At 43.0% G+C, this 24,371-nt stretch overlaps 1 protein-coding gene across 1 annotated transcript in view; it reads left to right on the forward strand.

The window, feature by feature from the left end:
- The window catches only part of LOC141148367 (uncharacterized), a 636,575-nt gene that overhangs the window by 273,412 nt on the left and 338,792 nt on the right, over window positions 1-24,371 (forward strand). The window contains exon 5 of the mRNA XM_073635776.1: window positions 18,734-19,015. Within this exon, the coding sequence (XP_073491877.1) occupies window positions 18,734-19,015 (282 nt within the window). The remainder of the gene's footprint in view (window positions 1-18,733; window positions 19,016-24,371) is intronic.

Raw genomic sequence — 24,371 nt, forward strand, 5'->3', positions numbered from 1 at the left:
GGGAATAGGAGTTTGTTCACCGGTGGCGAGTGAAAGTCAGCATGTCAGCGTGCCTGCTTGTAATGCAGTCTCCCATACTGCAGTCTCCGCTTCAGGTCAGAAGCGCTAAACAACCTCAATAACACCTCTGATACACCTCATAAAAAATACATGTATATAAAATACAAGTAAACAAAATGGAAGCTGCCAACATCAAGAGTGCACTTACCAATATGTGCTAAATGCAATATAATATATAAACCTAAAAGTCTCTCTCTCTCTCTCTCCTCCCCTCTCCTCACTTCTCAATCTCCCCACCACAATGGATTTGAAATGAAACGAACAAGATGTGCTTTAACTGCAGACTTTCAGCTGTAATTTGAGGGTATTTACATCCAAATCAGGTGAACGGTGTAGGAAATACAACAGTTTATATATGTGCCTCCCACTTTTTAAGGGACCAAAGTAATGGGACAATTGGCTGCTCAGCTGTTCCATGGCCAGGTGTGTGTTATTCCCTCATTATCCCATTTACAAGGAGCAGATAAAAGGTCCAGAGTTAATTTCAAGTGTGCTATTTGCATTTGGAATCTGTTGCTGTCAACTCTCAATATGAGATCCAAAGAGCTGTTACTATCAGTGAAGCAAGCCATCATTAGGCTGAAAAAACAAAACAAACCCATCAGAGAGATAGCAAAAACATTAGGTGTGGCCAAATCAACTGTTTGGAACATCCTTAAAATAAAGAACGCACCGGTGAGCTCAGCAACACCAAAAGACCCAGAAGACCACGGAAAACAACTGTGGTGGATGACCGAAGAATTCTTTCCCTGGTGAAGAAAACACCCTTCTCAAGACTTCACCAGAGTGAATACAGAGGGTTCACCACAAGATGTAAACCATTGGTGAGCTTCAAAAACAGGAAGGCCAGATTAGAGTTTGCCAAACAACATCTAAAAAAGCCTTCACAGTTCTGGAACAACATCCTATGGACAGATGAGACCAAGATCAACTTGTAACAGAGTGATGGGAAGAGAAGAGTATGGAGAAGGAAAGGAACTGCTCATGATCCAAAGCATACCACCTCAGTGAAGCATGGTGATGGTAGTGTCATGGCATGGGCATGAATGGCTGCCAATGGAACTGGTTCTCTTGTATTTATTGATGATGTGACTGCTGACAAAAGCAGCAGGATAAATTCTGAAGTGTTTTGGGCAATATTATCTGCTTATATTCAGCAAAATGCTTCAGAACTCATTGGACGGCGCTTCACAGTGCAGATGGACAATGACCCGAAGCATACTGCGAAAGCAACTAAAGAGTAAGGGAAAGAAGTGGAATGTTATGCAATGGCCAAGTCAATCACCTGACCTGAATCAGATTGAGCATGCATTTCACTTTCTGAAGACAAAACTGAAGGGAAAATGTCCCAAGAACAAGCAGGAACTGAAGACAGTTGCAGTAGAGGCTTGGCAGAGCATCACCAGGGATGAAACCCAACGTCTGGTGATGTCTATGCATTCCACACTTCAGGCTGTAATTGACTGAAATTGAAAGGATTTGCAACCAAGTATTAAAAAGTGAAAGTTTGATGGATGATTGGTAATCTGTCCCATTACTTTTGGTCCCTTAAAAAGTGGGAGGCACATATACAAACTGTTGTAATTCCTACACCGTTAACCTGATTTGGATGTAAATACCCTCAAATTAAAGCTGAAAGTCTGCAGTTAAAGCACATCTTGTTTGTTTCATTTCAAATCCATTGTGGTGGTGCATAGAGCCAAAAAGATTAGAATTGTGTCGATGATTTCCCAATATTTATGGACCTGACTATATATATAATCTACATATATCACTCCAGAAATCCAGAAAAACGTGAATATAGTGACAATTTATATATGATATATATTAAAAAAATACTAAAAAGCAAATCATATGTAAAAAAGTCAATGCGTCAGTGGGCCAGATCCTCACGACGGGCCCCCTGAGTGTCGGCCGCACCCTGCCTCCACACCGCGCTGACGCCGACGATGCTCCGCGCATGGGCATCGTTCGGTACCAGAGAAGGTAGGGGTTAGGACGGCTTAGTTAGGAGGTGTTGAGACATGTTTAAAAAGTAAGTGGAATTTCTATATCTTTTACTCTCCATCCTTGGTTTGATTCATTTTAGATGCTTATTAATAAAGTTGGGCCTCTGTGCTGTTTCTTTTTCCCCTTATGCCTTGTGTCCACACCTCCCCTGGCCATGTTAATACTGCAGTTGTCCTGGTCTTGAGACAATTCACCAGTGTCATCTTAGTTCTCTATACCTACCAGCCTACCCACCGGTCTACACCTGCATCTTTGCACTTAGGTAGGTCTCTTGATTCAGTTCTCTTTTCCATCTATGGATATACTCTAGTTTTATTAGTTTATTTAATGATGTGCCCTTGGTTCCAGGTCTCTTATATTTTGGCCCCCAGCACACACACAGGCGCTGCACCTGGGCTCAGCATACAGCGTTTTTCAACACTATTTGGGATATCTCCCTTTGGGCATTTTTTCCATGAGCCCGGGAGACTCTAAGTTGACCTTTAAGTGGATGTGTGTGGGGAACCAGGCGTGAAGTTGCACAATTCCTATTTTTAACTATATAGATACTCATGTAGTGTCAATAAATTAAATGTAAGTGGACTATATCTGTGATAATGTTGAAGGTCTAATCTGGTGGTGGTGATATTAATTACTAACCATTTTGCATTCTGTAATTCCTCAGATGTAATTTTCTCTGTATGAACCCTGATGAAGGAAAGAATTTCTGAAACACGTCGGTTCAGGGAGATCTTACCATTTCTTATTGACAGTTTTTTAATTGTATCCATATTTATGCCAATTATGTACAAGTATTATATGTATTTATTTTTTGATATGTAATTTTCTCTGTAATAAAATTAATTTCTATATTTATATATACTTTTTTCTTATTGTAGTAGTGCCTTTAAAGTCCCACTTTAGGGGTATTCCCCCTTTTTCTATGATTCATTGGGATTTGGCACACCCATGGATAGTATTCTTTGTCAGATGCCTTCCCCTTAATATTTCAGGGTCATCGATACCAAATCTATCAAGACCTTTCTCAACAGACACTTATGAAAAGAAAAGAAATGAAAACCTCATATACAGGTCCTTCAATATCATCATATCACATATCGCTGGACTTTCCCCTTTGCAATTAATTTTACATACAAAGGAACTACCTATACCTGTAAAACTGCCGATGACTTGCTTTCTACAATTCTGGATTTTCGCCTGTCAACACCAGAGGCAACTACAGATGGATCTAAATGGCAGGCACATGTGATCTGACTTCAAGAGACACATTTTCCATCCCATTCTTGTCCTAAATTCTTTAGCCGCAAATACCCTCAAGTTTATACTTCATCAGCAGACACCAAACAAAGAGGTGTTTAAATCGCATTCCATCATAGAACGTCATTCACACTTTACACAGAACTTAAAGACCCTGAAGGTCGATACATAATATTGACTGGCCTCTTACAAGATACCGAAACTACTATAGTCTCATATTATGCCCCTAATAAAAATCCACTGTCATTCCTCTCTCATTTGTTTTCTGTCATAGAGAATCATAAACATGACACACTTATGCCGCGTACACACGGTCGGACTTTTCGTCTACAAAAGTCCAACGGACGCTGACGGACTAAAGCTGGCTGGTAATCCGATCGTGTGTGGGCTTCTCCGGACTTTCAACGTACTTTTTTAGCCTCAAATCCGACGTACTTTAGATTTGAAACATGCTTCAAATCTTTACGTCGTAACTACGACGGACCCCGAAATCCGCTCGTCTGTGTGCTAGTCCGACGGACAAAAACCCACGCTAGGGCAGCTATTGGCTACTGGCTGTGAACTTCCTTATTTTAGTCTGGTGTACGTCATCATGTACGAATCCGTCGGACTTTTGTGTGTAGGCAAGTCCGTTCGTTAGAAAGTCTGCCACAAGTCCGCCGCAAGTCTGCCGAAAGTCCGCCGGAAGTATGTCGGACAGGCTGTCGGACTTTTGTAGCTGAAAAGTCCGACCGTGTGTACGCGGCATAATACTAGGTGGAGACTCTAACCACGTAATATATCCATTCCTAGATAAATCCCCAACTCTGGCTAGACGACAATATACCCATTATTCCCATCCCCATAAACAATTTTCCTGCATAGACCATCTTTTTATTAATGTCAACATTTCAACATATATCCTAGACTCAACTATCTTACCATGTACATGGTCTGATCACAATAAGGTCCTGACATCCCTTTCCTCATTAATCCCACAACCAAATCATAGAACTTGATACATAAATGATGGTTTACTGGCACAGCCTTTATATAGACACTGACATTCATTGAGAAAGCCATCAAAGGTTATATTGCAAACAATAATACTAATGATACTAATCCTCTAACTTATTGGGAAGCTCCTAAACCATGTATCAGAGGTGTCTATAAGTCAAGCTTCTCACTTTCATAAACAAAAGCGGCAGCTTCACAAACAGTTAGAAACAGCATTCTATGACGCTTCAGAGAAATTCCAAAATGATCCATCCCCGTCAACAAAATTACAATATGATAAAACACATTTGGAACTTGATCTACTCCTGACAGAATTAGCGGAAAAGATTCTCCGAAAATCCAAACACACTTTCTATATGAAGGCTGATACTTTCTTAGCCCTTGCATTACAAAAGAAAACCTATAGCCCGAAACCAATAAGATTAAAATTGACCAAAGATAACTATACTAGTAACCCACTTAAAATTCTGCATGAATTCCAAAAGAGATTATCTGAACTTTATAAATACTCCCATGACTTTGATCAAACTAGACTAAATAACCTCCTGTCTTCAATTAACTTACCTTCACTCTCTAATGCTCAACATGAAACTTTAGACAAACCAATCACCGAACCAGAAATACAAACCGCAATAAAATCACTAAAACCACACAAACACCGAGGCATTGATGGTTTCTCAGCCACCTATTATAAAAGATTTACTAACTTATTATCGCCGCTTATGGTTGATGCCTTTAATTCCCTTCTCAGTTGTCACTCCTTCTGTCCAGAGTCCCTCATGGCCTCAATTTCTATGATACCAAAACCAAATGCAGACGATACTTCTTGGTCCAATTATAGACCAATATCAATATTTAATATAGATATTAAATTGTTAGCTAAAATCATCTCTAACAGACTTAATCCTATTATAGGCACCTTATTCCACCGAGATCAAACTGGATTAATTCCTTCTAGACAAGTAGGAGATTACATACGTCGAGCTGCAATCTTAGCCAACACAGCCCGTACCCGAAACATCCCAACCTGCTTCCTTTCACTAGATATTAGAAAGGAATTAGATTCCCTGTCCTGGCCCTACTTAAATTTAATTCTCCATAAATGGGGATTCGGTACACACTTCCTAAGATGGATTTCTGGCCTATATCACGATCCAAAGGCTTTTGAATCAACAAGTTTTATTTTGTCCAAAGTGCATACATGTCTCATGACATACATTGCAGGGTATAGTACATATCATAGAGAATTGTAAATAATAATTGCATACTGTTCCTAGAACTTTGTTACCGTATTGTGCTTCATGTGCGAAATAGAGAAGTACCCCAGGGTATGACCATGTATTTTGTTCTTATTTCCCGCGGGATTAGCGATCTACTGCCCGCTAACTCTCTATTGGGCGGTCTACGAGTTATGCTATGAACAGGTGTTGGACTCTTGCAGCCATCTGTCCCCGATTTTATAGTATTTAGCAGGACACCCTCTGTTAGTATATATACATTTTTTGCATGGGAGGGTATTATTTATTTCTGCCTTCCATTCTGTGATGCATGGGGGACGGGTTCTCATCCATTTCCTAGCTATTACCTTCTGTGCCAGGAACAGCATCTCATGTAGGAACGTCTTTGTCTACTTATCCTTAGATGCAGACAAGCAAAGAGGGTGTTTCACCGCTTAGGCAGACACTGACCCAGGTGTGAGATTGAAGTAGAATTTTCAGAGCAGAAGAGCTCTAGGTGCTGGCTAAATGCTAGGCAGAACAGGCTTGAAGTGAGAAGATCTGGATGCCGCACACCGGATGTAATCAAACTTCACTTTATTGAAAAGATGGGATCATCCAAATAACAAGACCATCATGCAGAAAGTACAGGTTGCTGACGCGTTTCGCACTCGGGGCTGAGTGCTATGAGTAAGCACTCAGCCCCGAGTGCGAAACGCGTCAGCCAACCTGTACTTTCTGCATGATGGTCTTGTTATTTGGATGATCCCATCTTTTCAATAAAGTGAAGTTTTTGATTACATCCGGTGTGCGGCATCCAGATCTTCTCACTTCAAGCCTGTTTTGTCTACTTATCAACAGAATCGGGTAGTATCCCAAGGAGGCACATTTTGGGGTCTAGTGTTGCTGGAGAGCCCATGTTATCATGAAGGAATGTCACCGCCTGTGTCCAAAGTCCCTGTATTTTGAGGCATGACCACAGTAGGTGAATAAATGTGCCTACCTCCTTCCCACACATTTGGCATAGGGTGGATTGAGAGTTCCTATATCTAGCCACCCTAAGAGGGGTGAGGTATGCTTGATGGATTATGTAGATTTGGGTTAGTCTATCAGAGAGTTTCGGTGAGATTACTTTGCAGGATTCCAGGGCCTCCTCCCATTCCTCATCTTCTACAGGTCCCGTCGCCCTCACCCAGTGGGGCTTGAGGCCGTATGCTAATTTAGTGGCCACTGGGGTGGTGAGTATACTGTAAAACGCCAATGTTAGTTATTGGGATCTGTGTTTTTAACTATTGCCATGATGACATTTGGAGTAGGTTGGGCAGGAGACGTTGGGAATTGAATTTGGGCCACGTGTTTGACTTGCAAAAATCTAAAGAGCATGTGATTGGGGAGTGTGAATTCTTCTTTGAGTGTGGTAAAGGTTTTGAGGTTCCATTTGTGGTTAGTTGATGTAGGTAGAGGACTCCATGAGTAGACCAGAGGTCCGCATCAGGCATTTGCATAAATTCGGGTAGATTTTTATTATGCCACAGTGGGGTGAAGTCATTGTATTGAGGAATCCCCAATTTAAATGAAGCAATATCCCATATCCGTCTGTAAAGATGCAGCAGGGTTTTCTCATTGCTCCGTGGACCTGTGTTGCTGGAGCCTATAGTTATCGCGTAAATTGAGTCTTTGGTATGTCTGGCCCACTTGGGACATATTAATTGAAGGAACCTCTCTCTGTCTGTCTTGTCAATGTGGTAAAGTTGGGACGCTATGTAGTAAAGGTTAAAATCTGGCAGTGCCGTACCTCCAAGATCGTTTGGATTTTTGAGCGCCTGCCATGCCAATTTATGTCTATTGGAGCACCATACAAAGGGTTTAAGAAGAGACTCTAAGGATTTGAAATACTTCAGAGGTAAGTATATTGGGGTATGCCATATTACATATAATATTTTGGGTAGGAGAATCATTTTGATTAGATTTATTCGACCCCATACCCCTAGTGGCAAACGGGCCCAAGTCCTGAGTTTGACTTTCACATGGGATATTAGAGGTTCTATATTTAAATGGACATAGTCTGCTGATGTTCTGGATACTTGTATCCCGAGGTATTTGATGGTACTGACTCGCTGGAGTGGTAAATTGGCCTGTGACTCCGTAGGTGGGAAACTGTTTATTGGCAATATTTGTGACTTCTCCCAGTTGATTTTTAAACCAGAAAAGGTCCCAAATTGTTCAATTGTCTGCAGTGCTATACGTAGAGAGGGGCTCGGGTCTGCCGGGTATCATCGCATACATACTGATTTTTTCGGTCAGAGTGCCGGAGCACAATCCCTTGATTTCTGGCTTATCCCGGATGGAGATGGCTAACGGCTCTGCTGCCAAAGCGTATAAAAGTGGTGATAGGGGCAGCCCTGCCTTGTGCCTCTACTGAGGTCAAACTGCTTGGAGGGCCATCCGTTCGCTACCACCTTGGCCGTGGGTGACTGATACCACAGCTGAACCCATTTGATGAATTTAGGGCCAAAGCCATATCCCTCCTGGCATTTCCATAAGTACTCCCACTCCACAGAGTCAAAGGCTTTTACCGTGTCTAAAGTTACTACCACCCGGGATCCAACTTCTACATGTATGGCTTGTAGGTTAATAAATAGTTTACGTAGGTTAAAGGAGGTGTTGCGGCCTGGCATGAATCCTGCCTGGTCTGCATGTATCAGAGAGAGAATGACTTGGTTTAATCTCTGAGATAGTACCTTAGCTAAGATTTTTATATCTACTTGAAGTAAGGAGATAGGGCGATAAGATTCAGGGTAACCCAGATCCTTCCCCTGTTTAGGGATAAGGACTATCATGGCCTCTCTCATTGAAGGTGGCAAAGAAAAAGTCTCACACAAGTGATTGTATAGCATGAGTGGTTTTGGAGTAATTCGTTTGCTGAACTGGGAGTAAAACTCAATCGGGAGACCATCTGATTTGTATCTAGCGAAGCTAGCCATAGCAGTAGCTATTTCATCTGTGGTAAGGGGTGCCTCAAGGAGGTCAGTTTGGTCGTTCATCAATTGGGGGAGAGTGATACTATGGAAGAACGTCGTTCTCAGTTCGGTTGAGCCTGTTACCATCGTCTTGTGTAGGTCTGCAAAGAATTCTCTAAATCTAGTTGTTACGCTATGTGGATCTGTGATCTGTTGGCCCCCAGGCCCATGTAGGGTGATGACCACTGGGGGTCTATCCTCACTATGTAGTAGATAGGCTAGGGGCTTACCTGCCTTTTCCCTGTGTTTAAATAATTTTTGTTTGGTGAAAAAAAGGTTTTGTCTGGCCTTTGTGAATTGGAGTTGAGTTACTACTCTGGATTGCATTTTAAGTCGGGCTGCTATTTCTGGAGTGGGATTGGTGGCATATTCCTGTTCTGTGGAAGTCAACTCCGCTACCGCCTTATCAAAGGCTTCAGCGGATTCTGTCTTGATTCTATTTATAAGTGAAGTGAGGGTCGTGCAAGCATATATTTTAAATGAGCCCCAAATTGTTGAAATAGACGCTTTTTGGTCATTTTCTAGAAAGTATTGTTTCCATAGATTTGGGAGCTCATCGTCTTCCGGCAGTAGTGACAGCCAGAACGGATTTAGGTGCCAGTGCCTCAATGGTTTGTCTATAGGGATACTCAGTGAGGCCCATTATGGGCTGTGATCAGATAATAGTCTTGGCCAAAAGGCTGTATTCAATATCCGTGGCGCTAGGGTTCTTGACACAAGAATAAAATCGATGCGGGACATGGAGCTGTGGGAGGAGGAAAAGCATGAGTAGGCTCTTGTGTGTTGGAATTTTTGACGCCGTGTATCTAACAAGTGGAAGGTGGAAATCCATTTTGAGAATTTTGTCTCCTCAGCGCCTACCCCTGTCATTTGTGTGGTTTGAAGTTTGTCTAGAGCAGGCCGTAAGGTGGTGTTGAAGTCCCCCATCCATACCGCTGGTGTTGTGGGTTAGTGGGTCATGAAGGTAAGTCCCTTGATTACGGTTATACTGAATGGAGGGTGTATGTAGAAAGCCATAAGGTGAAACTGTTCGCCTTATAGCTTGGCATGGACAAACACATACCTGCCCTGTGGGTCTGTAATTATCTCGCACAGCTCAAAATGCACCTATTTGGCTATTAGTATTGAGACCCCTTTGGCATGAGTTGTATGGGTGGAGTGGTACACCCACCCCACCCATGGGCGGCGGAGGGCTATCTGGAGCCTCCCTTCTACGTGTGTCTCTACCAATGCCACTACATCTGCCCTCTGCTTTTTCAGGAATGAAAGGGCTGCCGAGCGTTTCATTTTTACCCACAAGCTCCTTACAAGGAATTTTATAGATGCCATAGTTAAACCTGTGGAATATAACACCTCACAATTACTTCCCATACAGCATGACCCATCGTGGAATCATGGAGAACCCAGGACATGAATATCAATAGGAACATCAATTAATCACACAATGTATGCGACAACCATTCAATACTTAAACATATTCGCATCTTCTCCTCCTGTAATATTATTAGTGCACTTAGGTCTTGTGAAATTAACTGTGTAACATTTCCCTCCCCCCTCCCCGCCCTGCGCCCACCCCAACATGTGCGGCATTATCCCTCAACAACCTCAAACCACCAACTGGGAACATCCTCACTTTTGAACATATAATAAAGGAGAAAAAGAAAAGAAAGGGGCAGGACAGTCTCAGCCACTGGGTTCGGCTTAAGCATCTGATCATGCATTTTTGTATTAGGTGGGGTTGAATTATATGTCTCTGAAAGAAGTTATTAAGCGCAGATACCAACTCCCAATGTCTTCTGCCATCTGCGTCATGGTGGGTCCCAGAGGTTAACGGAGCTAAAACTCACTACACTGCGCATGCGTTTGCAGGACAAACATGTTCCCAACCCCCCAGTAAACTAGTAAAGAAAAATAGCGGTATGGAAAGAGATCCCCGTAGGGGGTAATTAGTAGCGGCTGGTGCTCAATTTTTTTGGGGGGGCGCAAACAAAGCCCTAACCAAGAACATCCCCCCCCCCGCTGGTCACTCGCCCGCAATAGGGCCTACAGATAGTTAGATAAATAGAGAGACAGAAAAATAAATGGACACATAGATAGACACTGGGTTGGATGGATGGATAGATAGACACTGGGTGGGAGGGATGGATGGATAGACACTGAGTGGGATGGATGGATGGATGGATAGACACTGAGTGGGATGGGTGGATAGATAAGCACTGGGTGGGATGGATGGATAGATAGACACTGGGTGGGATAGATGGATAGATAGACACTGAGTGGGATGGATAGATAGACACTGAGTGGGATGGATGGATAGATAGGCACTGGGTGGGATGGATGGAAAGATAAAAAAAGGTCACTGCCCCCACCTATAACTGGTCTTCACAGCAAGGAGCACTGAAAGGGCAAACACATGTGAAATTAAACCAAAGAATTTCCAAGCTCAACTTACCAACCAGCATGCGACCAACCGAATTAACATGCCTAACAGTATGCATTAAAAACAGGGGTTTAGTTGCACATATTTGCAAATACATGCATAAGCTGCAGGCCACGGCAAGGCACCCTGTATCCTGCAGACCCTAACTCTAACTTTGAAGAGTCTCCACAGTGGGAGCACATGTATTCTAATGGATAGATTAAGGGCAGATGACTGGAGGGAGCCCAACCCTCCTTAAAGGCGCAGGAGCACACTGAACACCCAGCACATTGCACAATGGCAGTAAAGGTGTCAGTGCGTTGCTTGACCAATATGTCAACAATACAAAAAAAAGTCACTGCCCCCACCTATAACTGGTCTTCGCAGCAAGGAGCACTGGAAGGGCAAACGCATGTGAAATAAAACCAAAGAATTTCCAAGCTCAACTTACCAACCAGCCTGCGACCAACCGTAGATGAAGGGCAGATGACTGGAGGGAGCCCAACCCTCCTTAAAGGCGCAGGCTTTGGTTGGTCGCAGGCTGGTTGGTAAGTTGAGCTTGGAAATTCTTTGCTCGAGGAAGGTTGCTGGGTCCTTACCTTTCACCCCCTCCGGGAGACCGATGAGGCGAATATTGCACCTCTTCAGCCGGTTCTCCATATCGTCTTGCTTAGCAATAAGCCGGGCGATTTGTCGTTGTGTGTGGTCTGATCCAGCTTGTAATGGCGGGAGGGCATCCTCAACTGCACTGATTCGGGTCTTCGTCTCTCTGACACGGTCACAGAGTTTTGAAAAGTCCTGCCTGATTAAAGATATGTCCATTTCAACTTCCTCTATCTTGGCGGTGAGAGAGGTACAGCACAGCGTGATAGCCTCCAGCAGCCTGTCTGTGTCTCCTGTTCCGCGCCCTCCTGCCTCTTTCCCGGTGCCGCCATCTTCCTCCCCTTCCTCTCCGTCCTGTTGGCAGTATTGTGCAAGTTTGGCGGCCGCCAGTTTTTGGGATTTTGAAGGTGACATGCCGGCAGGAGGTAAGGGTACCTTTCCGCACCTAGCAGGGGGTAAGATCTTGCCTTAGAGCCGCAGGATTAAAGTGGATTCAGGATTTCTCACCGGAGCTCGGGAAGATTCATCCTACGCCATGCAGAGTTAGGCCACGCCCCGGTCCAAAGGCTTTTATATCCTATTCTGGATTCCACTCAGAATCTTTTACCATTGAAAGAGGAACACGTCCGGGATGTCCCCTATCCCCACTCTTTTTCGCTCTAGCAATAGAACCCCTAGCCTAACTTATCCGATCTAACACCGATATCAGAGGATTGGAATTCGGAAGCCATCATCATAAAATATGTCTATTTGCAGACAATGTCCTTATTTTCCTTACTAATCCCCTATTATCAGCACTGATTCTTCTTAAAATCCTCGCCGAATTTGGACATCTATCTGGCCTCATAGTTAACGCACAAAAATTTCAAAGCACTTAATATATCATTATCACTTGAACTTCAATCACAACTACACAGCTCTCTCCCATTTATATGTCTAACTATCCCCCCCGATGTTAACACAACTATCCAAGTTACTTTCCACATGGTCAACCATGCTTCTAGCATGGATGGGTCGGATAACTGTTATCAAAATGTCCATTTTCCCAAAGATTCTTTACCTCTTTAGAGTACTTCCTATAACAGTTCCCTCACATTTCTTACGCATACTCCTTGTATACCTAAACAAACTCTATATACTCCCAAAGTAAAAGGAGGCCTTGGGGTACCTGATTTTACGAAATATTATTATGCGGCACAATTATCTTATTTGACGAAATACCATCCTAATAAAGAAATACCTCTATGGGTAGCATTAGAATCAGTGGACTGTGATCCCCTTTCCATTGCAAATCTCCTCTGGCTTCCCCACGCTCAACGGAAATCTATCACTAATCTCTACATTAAATATGGCCTCTCCATAGACAGGTTAAAAACTCTTTTCGGTTTCCAATCTAGACAAAACCCTCTTCTTTCTTTTCTTCATAACCCTTCCTTCTATCCGGCCTTGTCTACCCCAAAATCATTTTCACCATGGACTAATGCAGGTCTTCCATGAATCCACCAATTCTTTCAATCTTCAAATATAATACCTTTCCCAATCTTATGTGAGCAACATAATCTACCACAAACCGAAACCTTCAGATACCTTCAAATAAAAAAAATTCTGATCCCATACACACCAATAGCCAGTACACCTCATAAACAGGAAAATGGGAGAATGATCTCCACCTCCATTTAGATGATTAAGATTGGGCTCAAATTTGGCAAGTGACCAAATCAGCTACTCCTAATATTGTAGCCCTTGAGACCAATTACAAAGTCCTCACTAGATGGTATTAAGTTCCAGCATGATTAGCTAAATTTAACCATCAATACCCTGCCAACTGCTTCAGAGGTTGTACAACACTGGGAACACACACACATTTGGTGGGAATGTCCCATAGCCAACTCATTCTGGAAGAAAGTATTCAAAATATATTAAAATGACCTTAATCCCTGATCCAACTGTAGCACTATTAAACTATAAACCCCAAATCTTGACCCTTTCGCCAATTTAGACTATTACTATTTGTAACAACAGCGGCTAAACAATCCATAGCGAAAGCATGGAAAACTAACTCCCTTTGTATACAAACTGTTAAACAAAGAGTGACACAAGCCATGGTACATGCAAAGACTGAAGCAATTTATCTAGATAAAGTCCCCAAATTTGAATCTGTATGGAAACCATGGATAGATCATTATCTTCCACCAGGTTTAAATAGATTATTAATATAGACACAAAGAAATATGATAAATACTCCAATCCTTTTGATCCATGTTTTCTACTATACCACATGATGTTACTCTCTGGAAGGTTTTTTCTTCACAAATAGGGGTAGAGAATATGTTCAATTGCTTTCTCAGGAAATGCCAAGCCATAAAGCCGGACCTTGGCCCTGATTGTAGTTTGTTATCCCCTACTATTTCATAATATCTTAAAATTATTACTTTATCTTTCCCCCTTTTAGCATTTTTAATTACACCTGACTATTGATCTTATATTTGTAACTTAATTTTTATTCTGTATATTTTATTTTATTTTTAATATGAATATTTTAACACAAAACATCATTTGTTATACAAACTATCATTGTATAATATCATTTATCTCTATTTTACTAGCCTTTATTTACACAAAAAGCTTTATTGTATGTTTTGACTTTACTGTATATTGTGAAATTTGTTCTTACAATACTGACTTATGGTAATTTATTGTAATTTATAAACAAAAATAAAATTATTCAAAGAGAAATCAAATCACTCGCTCCCATTAAAAATCAGTGAATAAAGTACACAACATAGACAGACAAACAAACAGCTTTTACTTCAGAATAACCCTTTCATGACTAAGCCTATTTCTGACATTTGTTGCTTTCAAGTTAAAATCTGTATTTTTTGCTATAAAATTACTTAGAACCCCCAAACATATTTTTAGCAGAGAATCTGGAGAATAACATGGCAGTCGTTGCAATATTTTATGTCACACTGTATTTGCGCAGCGGTCTTTCAAACTAATTTTTTTAGGAAAAAGATACTTTCATGAATTAAAAAAAAACTAAACAGTAAACTTAGTCCAATTTTTTGTATAATGTGAAAGATGATGTTACGTCAAGTAAAAAGATACCCAACATGTCATGCTTTGAAATTGCACACACTCGTGAAATGGCGACAAACTACGGTACGGTACCTAAAAATCTCCATAGGCGGCGGTTTAAAAAAAAATAACAGTTAGTTACCAGGTTAAGGTTAAAGAGGAGCTCTGATGATTGTGGTGATACCTCACGTGTGTGATTTGAACACCATTTACATATGCAGGCGCGACTTATGTGTGCGTTTTCTTTGCTGCGCGAGCTCGCGGGGATGGGGGCGCTTTAAAAATAAGTTTTTTCTTATTCATTTTATTTATTTATTTATTTTTTTACATTGTCACGTGTTGCTGTGCTTACCTTTTTATGAATTTCAGGATGAGTTTTCCGCAAATGACGCTTCAAGTTTGTTGCATTTTTACCAGCGAGTGTCGCTCCACATGAGTAGAGTAGGCCTGTGAAATTAGGAAATAAATGGCATGCAGTGCGTACAAAAGGTCCTGCTGGAACCTGGATGGAGGTCTGAGGGGCCTATAAATAATCGACAGTGCATTTGCAAAGAGGCCTGACCCTGGATGCCAGTGCCACTGCCTGTCAGAGGAGACCTGCACAGCTGCACAGTGTGCTCTGGACAGACGGTGGTCGTCTGAGGGGAGGGGGGAGGCCTCAGGCCTGTTGTACGTACCACAACTATTGTACTGCAGTGCAAAGTACTGCACTAGTCTGCTCAGTCTACAACGCCTCTGGGTGGCGGGCGCCCCACCTGGCGTGGCGTCAGGAGGAGTCAGACTTGGGACTCGGGAAGGGAGGCTCAGGCCTGTAATGCACACAGTATCCTTATCGCCTCGCCTCCCTCACACTATCTGGCGCTCTCGGGAGTCGTCACGGTGGCACTGGCACGGTGATTGCTGGGCGTGGATTGTGGAAGTAGGCGGAGCTCCGTAAAAAAAAAATTGAAGTTGGTAAATGTCCCTCCTTGCCATTTTCGTCTCGTTGTCGTCCGATAACGAAAACGGATCCAATTTTCATCATAGTTTTCGTCGGTGGATGAAAATGTGCTGTACTTTTCATTTCGTTTTCATCACTGTAAAAATGCCGCTGACAAAATCGTTGACGAAAACGTTCATTGACAAAATTAACACTGCTACCTGATTGAGCTTGAGAGGTTCTGCAAAGTAGAATGAGAGAAACTGCACAAAAATTGGTGTGCCAAGCTTATAGCATCATACTCAAAAAGACTTGAGGCTGTAATTGGTGCCAAAGGTGCTTCCACAAAGTATTAAGCAAAGGCCGTAAATACTTACAGTATTTATATGGGATTTATTTTGGTTTTTATTTTTAATAAATGCAAATATTTCAAACAAAATTTCTTGCATGTTGTCACTATGGGGTATTGTTTGTAGAATTTAAGAAAATAATGAATTTTAATCCATTTTGGAATAAGGCTGTAACATAAAATGTGGAAAAAGTGAAGTGCTGTGAATACTTTCCAGATGCATTGTACATAAAAGTTTGTGAAACCACCCTGTACAAATGCAATAAGTAAATACAACAGGTGGTTTCATAGACTTTCCATCATGGTCAATATCTACCTTGACACATTCCATGGTGATTGCTGGGTATGTTCCTCATTAGAAATAAACAAATTGGATAACTATTAAAGTGTCTTCACTATTAACCCCCCTGGCGGTTTTCCCGAGTGTGGCTCAGGGTTAAATTTCAGTACCATTAGCGGTAACCCCGAGCCACACCCGGGATTGCATTGCAGGATCCTGCTACAGTATACTCACCTTGTCCCCAGGATCCTGCAATGTCCCCCCACTGTGTCCGTGGGCTCTGTTCTCCGCCCGATACCTCTGTGTGCCGGGCTCCATTCCCTGCGAGCGTCACAACGCATGGGGCGGAGCCCGGCGGCAAATTCAAAAAAGTGAAAAATCATTATACATACAGTACACTGTAATGTTACAGATTACAATACTGTATGAAATCATTTCACATCCCTTTTGTCCCTAGTGGTTTGTCCAATGCCCTGCATGCAGTTTTATATTATATATACTGTTCTTTCTGCCTGGAAACTGGAGATTGTCCATAGCAACCAAAAAGTGTCCCTTTACGTCAAAAGTGGCTTTAGACCAGCTAGAAAACAACGATAGTAAATTAGAACACTTGCAGAATTGAGCGATAGTGAATTGTGAGGAAATAAATTTTATTATTATTATATTATTATTTTTTATAATTATTTATATTTATTTATTATATTATAATTTATGATTTTGTGTTTCAAACTTCATCATACCCGGGATATCTACTAGACTCTTGTTTGGACAGATTTAAGTGTGTTATTAACCACTTTGCGCCCGCGCTATAGCCGAAAGACGGCTGCAGCGCAGACGCTATCTGCCGGGTGGCCGTCCCTGGATGTCCTGTTTACTTCTGTGATGCGCGCTTCCGCGGGCACGCATCAGGGAAGTTCTGTGCTGGCCGTGTCCCTCAGACACAGCCAGTCACAGATCGCTGAAAACGGCCAATCATAGCGGCCGTTTTCAGGGCGATCGGCGGTGCCAATGAGAGACGATCTCATCTCTCATCGCTGGTGTTCTGTGGCTCTGCCTCCTCACACAGAGACAGCGTGTGAGGAGGGAGAGCGAACCGCTGCGGCAGTAACTAAAAAAAAAACAAAAAAGTGTCCCCACTGCCATCTGTCCCTGCCATCTGTCCCCACTGTCATGTCCCTGCCATCTATCCCCAGTGCCATCTGTCCCCACTGTCATGTCCATGCCATCTGTCCCCAGTGCCATCTGCCCCCACTGCCATCTGCCATCAGTGCCACATAGTGCCATCTGTCATCAGTGCCACATAGTGCCATCTGTCATCAGTGCCACATAGTGCCATCTGTCATCAGTGCCACCTGTCAGTGTCACATGCCATCTGTCATCAGTGCCATGTATCAGTGCCATCTGTCATCAGTGCCACGTTTTAGTGCCATCTGTCATCAGTGCCATCTGTCATCAGTGTCATCAGTGCCATGTATTAGTGCCATCTGTCATCAGTGCCACGTATTAGTGAAATCTGTCATCAGTGCCACGTATTAGTGCCATCTGTCATCAGTGCCACATCAGTGTCAGTGCCACATCAGTGCCATCTGTCATCAGTGCCACGTATCAGTGCCACATCAGTGCCACGTATCAGTGCCATCTGTCATCGGTGCCACGTCAGTGTCACGTGTCATTGTCCTGGTGCTCCAGGGCCTTCAAAAAGTAATAGGTAGTCAATAAGTTAGATGTGTAATTTATGTTCCTAGAACACGTGATAGCGCTACCTGCATGTTGGGCCTCTGTATGTGGCCAGGCTGTGAAAAAGTCCCACGTATCGTAATACTCAGGAGGAGTAGCAGAATGTATTTTGGGGTGTCATTTGTGGTATATACATGCCATGTGAGAGAAATAACCTATTACAATGACAATTTTGTGGGGGGAAAGAAAAAAATCTTAATTTTGCAAAGAATTGTGGGAAAAAATGACAACATCAAAAACCTTAGCAATCCCATGAATAATCCTATTAGCAATCATACATCATACCGCCAGAGAGGCTACAAAACAAGTTGAGTTGAATGGATTTGTTGCGTTAACCACAGCTCCCAACTGCCCTTGATTTCCGGGGACTGTCCCTGATTTGGAGCAATGTCCCTCTGTCCCTCATTCCTCCTCATTTGTCCCTCATTTTGGTCTGATCTATATAGTTGTATATAAAATGCACTTTTTATCTTTTAAAAAGTGTTTCCCAGTTCTAAACCTTCATTCAACTTCCAAATTGCTGCCTTTGTAAATTTTAAAAGCCAATATAAAGGAATAGTCATGGTAAAAGTAAAGCCCTTGTGGATTTAATTAACCTTTTTTTTGGTTAATTCTCCTTTTAAGGGTGTGTGGCAGGGGGCGTGTCCTATGCCTGCATACGTTTGCTAGTAGGTGTCCCTCATTCCCATCTCAAAATGTTGGGAGGTATGCATTAACTACTATTACTACTCTGTCCTATCTATTAATAAGATTAAGATTTATAATTATGCTTTTCTATTATCTTACAGGCATGGTGCACTTTATAAATCAACATTCTATGGATCTTATAAGAGAGGTGACCATGGTGGATCCCATGTTAGATGATCTTCTACAACAGAATTTACTGACACAAGAGCAATATGATGAGATTCGTAGCCATCCCACCTCTCAGAAGAAGATGAGAGATTTCTACAAATATGTCAGATCTTGGAGTGATCATAAGAAGGTCATTCTTTATGAATTACTAATGAAATATAATGAGCTGACCGTCAAATACCTGAATCATCAAGATAAACAACCATCACCAGCAAGTGAGTTGAGTTCTTATTTTAGCAAACTGTCCGCTATTTGACTGACATAGCTTTATCGGCCTAAAATGTGCACATTCTTTCAATAAGTATTACAGAAAATGTGTGTGTATATATATATATATAGATATATATATATCTATATATCATAGGTGTGCACAGCTTATTACATTAGGGGAGGAGCTCTGACATGTAGTAGCCCGCGTCTGGATGCCAAAGCCTCGTCTCCACCCACCCATCCGAAATTCCCACCACCAGAGGAGAGGGAGAGCGAGCTGTGAGGGGAGGCAACGGCCGGAGATGCGAGTTGTGCAACTGAGAATGGGACCGTCTGGGACATTCACGGCAACTGCCGCTCCCACACAGACCCTCCGACACCTGGACACCTATATCTAAAGGCTAGTACTAGCGCGGCTGCCTGCTGCCTCTCTCTCTCCCTCCCCCTTACCTTCCTCTGGCTCAGTCTGGCAGTCTGACTTTGCCTGGCGTGATACGCTGCATAGCTGTCTGGAAATGCCCTGCATCTGGGGACGAAAAGGTTGGCTACTGTGGGAGTCAGGCTTTCCTCCGCTTCCTTGCTGAGCTCTTGAGGAGGGATCTGGAGGTTCCGAGACGGCTGGGGACAGGAAGGACATGTGACTACTGCGGAATGCCGCTGTATGGAGTGAGAGATGCACGGGGAAGTGGTTGGACTACACCAGTTAAGTAAAGTATAAATAAATAAATAACCTACATGTCTTATGTAACTGTATAAACGGAACTGTTTGCTGAATGAGAGAAATATGTAAAGCAGTGGAAAACTTCTTTACTGCATACCTAAAAGTGTTGAGAGCAGTTAAAATCCTCTCTCTTTTTTTTTTTTTTGAAAGTTCTCAAAAAAAGTGGTCATGATAATTGTTGCTAAATGCAGAGAAATAAGGACAAGGATTGCTCAAAACCGCCATTACCTGTTGCTAACGGAACTGTTTGCGGCATGAGAAAAGCATGCAAAGCAGCGGAAAGTCTCCCCTTATTTGATAGCTCTTAAAAATGGCTGCCAAAATGTTGATAACTGATGCCAATCTTCGAGGACTATGGAAGGCTGGGAAGGGTTCTTTCTGCTTTGCTCTGTTGCTTCCCCACAGCACGGGGATATATATGATTATTCAACTTTTTTTTATTTATTTATTTTTTTGTTTTTTTGAAAATCACCTATCACTTGCTGATCACTGTTGCTGTCCCTTGATGACCACCACTTCTGCTGATAATTGCTGCCGACAACCTTAACTTACCGATAACGGCCACCATATGCTGATAACTACTGCTGCTATCAGATAATTGAGGCTGTTTATCGATAATCGCTGCAGATAACTATCGCTACCTCTTGACAACGCTACTGTCTGTTGATGACTGCTGTAGACAATTAATGCCTCCTCTTAATATTCACTGCTATCTGCTCATAAACAGTTGATGCCTGTAGGTGATTCCCCCGCCTGTGGATAACTGGCGCTGTACCCTGACAATTGCTGATTTAAGCTAAAGCTGATAACTGCATATATCTGCCGATAGGGGCCATCATTTGCAGATGATTGTTGCTATTCTATAAGAACTGCCCCTGTTCCTTGATGATTGCTGTTACTCCCTGCAATTTGCTGATAACTACCGCCATTGACTGATAAATTGCCGCTGTTACTAGGCAATTTTCGCCAACTATTTGATAACAACTTCTGATAAACTGTCTTAACATCTGGACAATTTGCTCGTTAACTTTTACTACCTCCTGGTAACTGCCACTGCTTGCTGAGAAATATTGTAATCTACTGATAAACCGCTGATTGAAGGTCACTACCTTTCAGTAAGGACTGTTGTTACTCCTATCTGTTGACTTTATTGATAGCCGTGGGCTATTAGAGGCCAAATTTTTTTCTTTTTCTTTTTTATTTCTCCCCCTGGGAATATTTAAAGGAACACAGTCTTTAAGCCAATATGAAAGGGAAGCCAGCCTAAATGGGGAAAGGGGCACCACCGGTGGTGAGCCCAGGGGGTATTCAGCGTTATATGTCAGCTGAAACAAGTATGACAGAGAATGGGCATGGCAGCTCTTGGCAGGTAGCCGTAGCACGTACGAGTACGGGTACACCGGTAACGCGGTCAAAGAATGTAGGGAGTAATTCCCAAGCAACCTCTAAGGCAAAAAATGGAGAGCAGAAGAAGAAAGGAGGTGCGGAAGTAGAAACCGAGGAGAATTTAAGGCCAGAGGGAGTCCAAGCAAGCCTACCCCAAATTAAAGAGATGCTGACTGAGATGCTGGCGAAAATGGAAGTATCATTGAAAACAGATATATCAAGGGCTGGAGGAAATGACCAAACAGATGAAATCTCTGCAGAAAACAAATAGATTGTTATTCTATAAAATGAAGGACCAAGAAAATCGAAGCCGACGAAAAAATCTGTGGATAAGAGGGATAGCAGAGAAGTATAAAAATGAGGAATTAACAAAAGTGATGCAAGAACTGTTTAACCCTATGTTGGGGAGGGAAGTAGCAGAAACACTGAAATTGGACAGGATACACAGGATTACAAGAGACGTCATAGCCAGGTTCTACTATGCCGAACAAAAGTCTAAAATGGTAGGCATAGGGACATCAGCAGGAATCTCATATGCAGGCACTGAATGTGACATATCAGTGGGGATTCCCAGCATGCCTGAAAGGGAAAAAAGATGTACGCAGTGCATGAATGCCTGAAAACCTACGGGATTTTTGTAGCAAATTGGACCTCTCGCCCCCTTCTTTACCGGGCAGGACAGCAGCTCTGATCAGCATGCACTGGACTCGTAGCCGGGGGGGGGGTGGAGCGGGAGGTAGGGGCAGAGTACGCTATGCGTAATAAGATAGGTACTCCCAGAGAAGCTTGTGAGTAAGAAATGAGGGCATAATTCTGAGTTAAAAGGAAAAGGTGGTAGAGTGGGTGAGTGTGGTGGAGGGGCCCTGAGGGACCGTAGTAGAGGGGTTGGTGATGTAGGAGCACCCTCTCCCAAGAAGATACAGGACCGAACAACATCTAGATAGATGCCGTCGGACCCGCACATGGAACAACATGGAGTTAGTCCATCCTCCTGGGAAGGGGAGGATTTTGGAGAAGGGAGGGAGGGAGGATGGGGGGTGTGGGAGGAGGGGGTTCCTTTGTTTTTTTGTTTTTGTTTTTTTTTTCTCCTTCTTTCTCCTCCTCCTCTCTGGATATGTTGCAGTCTGCCAGGTGCTCTCTATGATGAACCATTGCCACAATAAATGTAATTACTTTTAATGTGAGGTTGATGAATACCCCAAGCAAAAGGTATAAAGTAAACGAAGAGCTCCTTTTTTGGGGGGCGAATGTGGTCTGTCTCCAAGAAACGCATATTGTTCACCCTTTGGGGCGTAGACTAGCTACACATTCGTTCCCTATGTGGTTTTATGACGACTCAACATCCAGCCACTCGAGAGGTGTGGACAGGTTTTGATAAGACTATGGTTTTTACAGTAAGAGAGCAACTGGCAGACCCTGAGGGGAGATTTCTCTTTGTAAAAGGGACTCTGTTTAATATGGAATGTACACTGGCAAATATATACTCACCAAATAGGGAACCAGACTTGTTTCTAAAGAAAGTTTAAAAAAAACCTCGAAGTATTTAAGGACGGTGAACTCAATATGGTGGGGGATTTAAATTTGAGCATAGACCTGCAGATAGATACAACAGGGGGCCCCTCACGCTTTACAGCTAAAAGACAGAAGGCCATAAACTACCACATCAGCTCGTAGATACATGGAGGGTTAGGCACCCAGGAAATAGAGACTATACTTTCTACTCCCCAGTCTATGGGTCATTTTCAAGGATTGATTACATCTTTATAGAACATCAATTATTACCGTTGCTTAAAAGTGCGGAGATTAAAACAATTACTTTATCTGACCATGCTCCAGCAGCGTATAAGTTAGATATATTAAATAATAGGACAGGAAGGAACTGGAGACTAAACAACTGGCTTATTCAGGACCCAGGGATAATTAAGAATATCGAGCAGTAACTTGAAAACTTCTTTGCGGTAAATGATACACCAGAAATCCCCCGCCCAGCCTTGTGGGAAGCGCACAAGGCTGTTATGAGCCTCCGATATGAGCGCCTCACACATGACTTGTTGTCCCTCCTCCATCCTCTGCATTTTATATGCAATGATGGCAGCAATGTCCTCCTCCACGGTCTGTCGTGCTCCCAGGACCTCTGTAGCCCTCCAAAAGGGTCCTCTGGTAGCCTCCTCTAGGGCACTCCTCCTACTGCCACTTTCTCTTTCCACTGGGGGTGGAGGGACCTGTAGATCAGCCAGCCGGCTCGGCCCGGCCACCTCCTGGCTGAGACTTCCCTGTGTATGAAAAAGGGACATGGTTTTAGTTTTTGCATCATCAATCACAATCCTAAATTAGTACTCCCAACTAACATCTAGTTAACACATTGATTGGACAAGCAGAAATATTTAGAGGAATGCTATACCTGGCTCAATCTGGGCTCCTCCACATGTGGCCTGGAAGGCCCAGGTTGGGCGTCAGAAGCCTCAGCCAGGGGGGTAGGAAGCGTGGAAGGAAGACTGGAGAGGGATGACCTAGGTTCAGTCTGGCCTGCCAGAAAATGCAGCCTGTCGTAGTACAACATCCTGGGGACATAGATGTCATCTGCTGATCCGGATCTCTGTGAATCCAGGACCTTCTTGCGCTCCCTTAGATATGTGCTCCTCAGGCCACCAATTAATTTCTTTAAATAGGTGATGTGTGCCGTGGGGATCACCTGCTTCACAATTTCACACAATTGCTCCAGTGCTGCCTTCCTCTTTGCTTGGTTCTTGAAATGGGGGTGTTTAATCTCCCACAGACAGGGCAGCTCCCTTAACACATCTACGAATACTGACATGAAGTCATTGTCTTTCAGTAGCATATCCATGTTCACTGCAAGACACAACACAAGACAAAGCCTAATGTCAGACAAAACTCTCCTAATCCTGTTACAATATAGGCTTCAATGTAGAAGCAGTATAGGCACAAGTTTGTCTCTTACCTTCGTTCTTACGATCGACGCGTCCAATACTCCTTCCTCCGCTCACAGATCGTACGTAATACGCACGCGTGTTACGCTTTATACACACTGCGCATGCGTGTAACTCCGCCCGCCCCTGACGTTCTTTCTAGTCTATTACCCGCCCCTTTTCATTCGGCGCAGTGGGGGAAGAGCACATGGTGGAGTCACAGCAGGTGCGTGCTAATTGCAGGAACGAGGAGGAGGAGGAAAGCCCGGATCCGGACACGTTCCGATCCAGAAGGAGACGTTTTAAGGCCACAAATATGTCTTTTGG

This window comes from Aquarana catesbeiana, linkage group LG06 (genome assembly GCF_042186555.1).
Source record: "Aquarana catesbeiana isolate 2022-GZ linkage group LG06, ASM4218655v1, whole genome shotgun sequence".
NCBI lineage: Eukaryota > Metazoa > Chordata > Amphibia > Anura > Ranidae > Aquarana > Aquarana catesbeiana.